This window comes from Quercus lobata, chromosome 10, assembly GCF_001633185.2.
Source record: "Quercus lobata isolate SW786 chromosome 10, ValleyOak3.0 Primary Assembly, whole genome shotgun sequence".
Classification (NCBI taxonomy): Eukaryota; Viridiplantae; Streptophyta; class Magnoliopsida; order Fagales; family Fagaceae; genus Quercus; species Quercus lobata.
This window is the reverse complement of record NC_044913.1, coordinates 11,080,760-11,087,968: the sequence shown is the minus strand read 5'-3', so window position 1 is coordinate 11,087,968 and position 7,209 is coordinate 11,080,760. Positions and strand designations below refer to the sequence as shown.

Here is a 7,209-nt window from a genome sequence, read left to right as displayed (position 1 = left end):
TTGATTCGGTTTAGTTCATCTCAGAGCAAAACATTACTATTTTGTCTAGCATCTCAGCTTATTGGGTTTGCATTGTCTAGCATCTCAACTTGGTGGGTGGGTTGGCCTATGGGTGGGTTCCTATGGATGAGTCGGTGGTGGGTGGTGGGTTGGCGGCAGCAGTGGGTGGGTGTGTGGGATGCGGCTGCTTGGGTTGTGTATGATTGAAAGTTTGAAACCTCAAGGTGTATGTTGACAATGTTTGCAAAACTACTTTTAATATAAAAAGCAAGTACAACAATAGCTACATATTATGTTTGTAATACTTATGATGCTCTCCGGAAACACAATCTCTTCTATGATCAAGCTTTCAGTGATAATAACCTTCTGCTCTGTGCTTTTGTTTCGCTCTTTAAGGATTCTCAGCATTAAAGTTGTCCCCTCTACACTTCCTAACTTGTTAGAAGATGTAAATAATAGTGATATAGCCAAAATATGTGAATGTTTTGCAGTCAGGTATAATAGAGAGATACACTACCACACCCGACCTTTTCCGAACCAACCCATACTGCATATAAGAGGCAACTAACATGTTCCTGTAAATCTTCGTACTCCATGCATCCAGTCAGATTATAATAGTTGACTATGAGTTATACACTTTCTGCATGCTCTTGTTTACATGGACCCATCATTTTTGGTCAACCACTTATAATCGAGCACATCATGCTGTAAAATTGGGTGTGTTTGTTGTATTGTTGATCTAATTATTAAAAAAACGTGAAATAGCACAAGGAATTACATTCTAAATTCCAATTATAAACCCAACCAAGAGTACAAAGGTGATAGAAGGATGGTTCGGGGAACAGCATCATTTACTCTTGGTCCACAAAAGAATAGCCAAATAAGTTAAATAGCATAAAAGGAAAACCAAATTTCTAATTCAGTCACCAACCTGACCTAAAACCAAATTCTTGAATGCGTAACTTTAGATCTAAAAAATCAAATTAAGAGCAAAAATTTCTCCACAAAATTTCAAGCTTTCTTTGGCTTAAGGCGCTTCACCTGTGAATACAAGAAGACTCCAGAAAGAGCAACTCCAGTGCCTGCATCAAGTCCAAGACAAAAATATCTCTATGAATGGAAAGGAAGGGCTGTAGTAATATAAAACTAATACCAAACAATGTAAACCTTTTTCTTTTTTTTTTCAACTAAAGATCAAGCAAGTAAATTACCAAGAGTGTTGATTGGCGAGACAGGAGTTTTGAAGAAGAGGACAGAGCTAACAATGACCACCACCCGCTTCACACAATTGCCTACAGAGTGGGTAACGGGAGATACCCTCTGCAATATCATGTAGGAAACCTGCAAAGTTCAATCCATAAATGTCAGCACTGTTCCTACTAAGGAAAACTGTTTTAAAAATGATGACAATAAGAAGCACAGGCCTATGTAAAGTCCCAAATGCTTTAAAATGGTACACTGCCTCCCATGATTTTTTCTCTTTCTAATTTAAGACCTAAGTTAGCACTGTTCCTACTAGAACTTTCACTTTTTACCCTCTCTCGTGTTTAACTCTATTGGACACTTCAGCATTGAGTTGATCAGAACCTATATATCATAGTAATAATGGACTATCATCAAATACAAAATTCAACAACCATAAGGAATCCATGGGAGTATTGGAAGAAGTATGGAACCAATAATTCAGAAGTGTGAGCAGTGTAACAAGGTGTAAAAGGCTTCATGAGATAATCATTTTCTAGTCAATTTGACCAGATTGCAAGTAGTCACACCAGACCATGGTTTTTTTTATTTTATATATAAGTAATGAGAAAATTTTATTAAAATATCAAAAAAGTATCACCCAAGTATACAGGAAGTATACACTAGGGACAAGAAACAATCAAAAACACAAATTACAAGCATCCATATATATATATATATATATATATAAAATAAAAAAATAAAAAAAAAAAACTGAAAAAAAATAGAATGACTGCCTGTTACAGACAACCAATCCAACAAGTTTTTGAAGAAGAGTTTAAGATCAGGTCCTTTCAAAATCTTCAAAACTCCGGTTACACCAGACCATGGTCAGTACAACCACGTGAAAGAAAATCACATTGAGAGGTAAAAGAATATATGATGAGTAAAGCAGTATTTAGATTCCTTCAAGTTTAAAGATAAAGACATTGCAAGTATAAATGACAAACAATGTATCACAACCTAATAATAGGCTCTAATGAGCCAAAAAGTCTCCATACAGATGGTACAAATTTCTCAAATTTTTGTCACATAGTTCGGTAGAATAACAGGCATATATCATTTAAACAATGAACTTAACCTATTTTGAAACAAGAGTTCATTGCTCATGAGAGCTACTTGTCCAACAATTGATATCCACTATTTAAGATAAACAAAGATGGCAGCTTTTACATATAAGAAGCTCAAGACCAGTTCTTGAAAGGTCATAATTCACATATGAAAAACAAATACATTAAGAAAAAGAAATGAGAGAAGCCAGAGCATGCGAAGTGCCTCACCTGCTGATAAGCATGGAAGCAGAGTGCAGCTAGAAAAGACCTGGTGTATACTTGATTAACATTTAACCCCTGTCATGGAATTAAATATATAAAATGAATCAGATAGGCACCTACATTAAAGATTCTTTTCTGAGTAAAATCAAGACTATAAAGAATTTGTTGCAGCTTTTAGCTCTTAAAAAAGTTACTCACAGCTGATTGCAGGAATGTAGGAGTAAACTTGACACCTTCCATGAAGAGAGCCACAGGGGCTAACAAGATAAGGGACATAACTGTTATTATGGAGAAGAGAGTGATGTTGTCCAAAGATTCCTGTGAAAGGATAAAATGCCGGTTATGTGCCAATTCAAATACAAACTAAAAACAAAATGAAAAGAAATAACAACAGCAGAATGTAGTATGACACACCAAAATTTTTTTTCATGAATAAAAAAATAAAGGCAAAAAGATTTAAGAACATATGAATCTGGAAAATGTTGATTACCTCTGATTTAACCATGACCTTTTTGCTAAGGACATTACGAGATTGGTTTGACAAATTGGAAGCCATAGCACTCCAGAATCCAGCCCTTCTCCAAAATAAAACAGAACGATCATATGTTATTCTTTTCACTGATAAACCAAATCAAGTAAAGTCCTTAGTTTTACAACGATACTGAATAGCCTATATGAAGTCACATTTTTTTCTTTTTGTTGGTAAGTAACACACCCAGTGGCATTGAACCCGCAATCTCACCCTCCATCCATTTTTTTCATTAGAAGAAGTGCCATTTATGCTAGAGCTCACTGACAGCCCAACCATATTTTTAGAATCCTTTTTTCCCGAATGATAGAAAATACCCCTTGTCCAATAAAACCCACAAATCCCACATCTATGGTGGGTCGAACCTCATAACCCACCCCTCGAGTATCATACTACCATTCAATCCTAAATCAACAACTACATGATGCGGATATCTTTTAATCTGTGTAAACAAGATTTATATATATATATATATATATATTGATAAGCAAATAAGATTTATAATGTTATATGCAGATATAATGTTGTACCAGTTGAAAGAGGCCTCGGTGACTGATGCAAGTGCCACTCCTCCAGCAATAGGTACAAGGGAAGCAACCACCCAAAAAGTGGGCAACTGTATGAGAATGAGAATAATAGTTAGAATCGAAACAACTTGATGAGTGATGCTCATTATAAAATTGAAATTCTTGCATAGAAATCATTTCAACAAAACTTAAGAATACAAAGGAAACTTTATTGGTAACTAAAGCTATCAATGCCATCATACTACAGAATTATATATTTCAATCAGTTTCATCTCCAGTCTCCACCCAGTTTCTGTGATTGATTGCATGGTACCTAGTTGTATACTTGAGTGACTCTATTTTTTTATATCAATAAAATTTTCATTACTTATTAAAAAAAAATCATCTCCACCCAATCTTGGTGATCCAAAGACATAAAAAATGGGGCAAAATATAAAAGGAAATTCGCACCTCCCCCAAAAACATAGCAGATAGGACAACAGAGAAGAAGGGCTCCATAGCCTTGATCGTGTGAGTGAATGACACTGCAACTTTTCCAAGACTCATATTCGTGAAAACATTCCCTAAAGTATGCACCACTGCCAGTGGCAATATTACTGCAAGCTGTCAAGAAGTTACTCACAAATAAGAATCACTACATGAAATCAATACCTGTACACTAAATACTAAAACTTTCACACCACATCAAATACCTGTGAACCACTAACTTTTGGCTTTTTGTAGAGATTAAGACCCCACATTAAAAAAACAATTACTGTCCCAACAGCAAACTGAATCGCAGTGACAGTTACTGGGTATGGGTACACCTTCAAAACCTGTGATCAAAACATGTAACACAAATCAGCTCCATTCTCATACTGAATTATTGGTCAAGTATTAACACACATTAAATTCAAGTGTCTCACAATCAGCAGCCTGATTTGAACTAAACCCTAAAGACCCAAGTAAAAACTAATAATAATTTTCCTGATAAAATTAAAGTTACCAAAGTGCATTTTTTTGGGGTAATTTCCAAAGTCTAATTATTAATCAACGTCAACTATAAACACAGCTAAGGGTATCAACTATAAAATTCAAGGATGCACCATTGTTTATTTTTTGGATCATATGAGTGTTTCATTTGTAATTGTTTGTGAAAGCTCACATTTTGATCACTCCTTCAAATAAATTCTTTTACTTATAATATTTTTTTTTTCTTTCAAGGTGATTTTTCTCAAAAAGCTTTCCCACGTCAACAGAGTTCCAAGAAAAACAAAATTTACAGCACATTACAAAGCTCACTTTAATTATAATTCTTCCGATAAAATTAAAGCTACCAAAGTACATGACATGAATATCAGATAAAATTCGAGGACGCCCTATTGTTGATTTTTTGGATCATACAAGTGTTTCACTTGTAATTGTTTGTGGAAGATCACATTTTGATCATTCCTTCAAATAAATTCTTTTACTTATAATAATAATTTTTTGCTTTCAAAGTGACTTTTCTCAGAAAGCTTCCCACCAAAACAGAGTTCCAAGACGCACCATTGTTGATTTTTTGGATCATATGGGTGTTTGTTTGTAATTGTTCGTGAAAGATCACATTTTGATCACTCCTTCAAATAAATTATTTTACTTATAATAATAATAATAATCTTTTTGATTTCAAAGTGAATTTTCTCAGAAATCTTTGGTACATGTGTTTAAACACATGTTTTCAGTTTTTATACAACATTATGCAAATTTCCACACACTTTTTCATATTTCCAAAAAATACAAACAACGTTATTAGATCAACGTTAACAAACGGGCCAAGAGTTTTCAGTATATTACAAAGCTCACTTTAATTCGTTTCTTTTCATTTCCTTCACTATACGATCTAATAATAAATTTTCCACAAATTTCAACACTCAAAACCTAATCAAAATCACACAAATCCACAATCCTCAACCTCAAATTTTCAATAACCAAAACAAACAGCAACACATTTTCTCAAAGCTCAAAACCAAATTAAATAGCAACACATTCGCTCAAAGAAAAAAGCCAAAAAAAAAAAAAAAACAAAACACAAATTCTCAATCTTAAATGTTTGGAAAACGAATCGAAGCGAAACCGAACCTGCTTGTTGTAGATGTTGAAGTAGATATTGAAGAGGTACCAGAGGCCAAACAAGGCACCGAGCTCCAAGGTCTTGAACAAGCTACTCGATTCGGGTTTCTCCCCGGCGGCTTCGGGCACCGAAGTCGCCTTAACCTCGAAACGGTTCGTTTCCGCATCGGAATAACTCGGCGGCGGCGCATTCCAAGGCCTAAGTTTAATCGGCGACGAAGACGAAGAAGGAGAGAGAGACCAGGATCGGCGAGTAGAGAGATTCACATTGAAATAATCGTTGTTGAGGTTCGAAGACGACGAAGAAGCGCGAATGGGATCGAATCTAGGGTTGAAGCTCAAGCTCGGAGACTGCCTCCGTGGCTTTAGGAGAGAGAGCGATGGCGCAGGAGACGCGAGTGTGAACGACGCGCTCTGCATTTTCGAAAGCCTCAAAGCTTTTGTGTGTGAGAGAGAGAGAGAAAGAAAGAAAAGGGTTTATAAATTTGGAGAGAGAGAGATATTTAAGCGTTGGAAAGTCCGTCGAGGAAGCGAGGGTAGTTGGGTTGGTGAAGCGAAGTAGTGAGAGAGAAAAGTGGAAAATATGAAAAAGAAAAAAGAAAGAAAGATAAACGACAACAATAAACGGAATCGCAAATGTCTCGCATATTCTTGGGGATTCTTTCTTTTGTATCTAATATTAGTATTAAATTATTATTATTATTATTATTAATTAATTAATATTTTTATTTTTTAATATTTAATTTAAGAATTTTTTTTTAATTATGAGATATGAATTTGGATGTATATCCTTACCGAGAAAGTCTAGGTTACACAATTTTTTACTAGTGTCATATTTTTGATACGATTGATTGTGAGTAAATGTTTTATATGTGAAAGTACAAAATTACAATTTATTAGACTTTGATATGATTATCTGTAAGTAGTAGTGAGGTGAAATTATAAAATTATTGTTGACCGCTTCAATTTCAGTTTTTTGTTGCAAATGATGTGGGTTTTTGAAGAATTGTTATCCTGACCTGATGTTTGTAAATTTTGGGTTGTGTTGATTTGGTGTACCTGTTTTTTTTTTTTTTATAAAAATACTTTAAAATTTTGTAACTAGAATAAAAAATTAGATTTAAAAATATACTTAGTTTCAAATCAGAATGTCAAACTCAAACAGTCACGTAATTTTATCAATTTAGTCAATAAAATTTTCGTCCTATTCTCTTTTTTTCTTTTTTCTTTTTTCTTTTTTTCTTTTCTAATTAGTCAATTGTTAGTCTTTTGGTATTCCCAAAAAAAAAATTATTTTGTTATCAAGACTAGATACATCGAATCTTGCCTATCTGGAAAAAAAAAGAGAGTATTTTGTTATAAGATTAAGTACATCAATCTTGTCTATTCCAAAAGAAAACATATTAATAAATTATTAAAAATATATATACATTTTAAATTAACAGTTGGATGTTAAATTCAAACAGATATTTTATTAATTTCGTCTATCAAATTTTCATCCTAATCCTTTTTTTTTCTTTTTCTTTTTCTTTAATTAGTCAATTTT

The 7,209-nt window shown here is 33.7% G+C and overlaps 1 protein-coding gene across 1 annotated transcript; it reads right to left on the bottom strand.

Annotated features, from left to right (window-relative positions):
• Positions 1-706: 706 nt before the first annotated feature.
• On the bottom strand, positions 707-6,218 carry LOC115965623 (phosphoenolpyruvate/phosphate translocator 1, chloroplastic-like). Its single transcript, XM_031084885.1, has 9 exons — positions 5,673-6,218; positions 4,265-4,387; positions 4,023-4,175; positions 3,576-3,661; positions 3,007-3,091; positions 2,715-2,834; positions 2,523-2,591; positions 1,212-1,341; positions 707-1,082 (listed from the first exon to the last, which is right to left on the bottom strand). The coding sequence occupies exons 1-9, from the start codon at positions 6,081-6,083 to the stop codon at positions 1,012-1,014; spliced, it is 1,248 nt and encodes a 415-aa protein (XP_030940745.1). The 5' UTR covers positions 6,084-6,218; the 3' UTR covers positions 707-1,011.
• Positions 6,219-7,209: the final 991 nt, after the last annotated feature.

Bases quoted from the DNA above. Each gene is read 5' to 3' on its own strand.
- LOC115965623 (XM_031084885.1), bottom strand. From the start codon at position 6,083: ATGCAGAGCGCGTCGTTCACACTCGCGTCTCCTGCGCCATCGCTCTCT. The intron at 1,342-2,522 runs GTGAGGCACTTC...TGAACTTTGCAG, and splicing joins GCTTCCATGCTTATCAGCAG to GTTTCCTACATGATATTGCA. The intron at 1,083-1,211 runs GTAATTTACTTG...GACTTGATGCAG, and splicing joins CTCGCCAATCAACACTCTTG to GCACTGGAGTTGCTCTTTCT.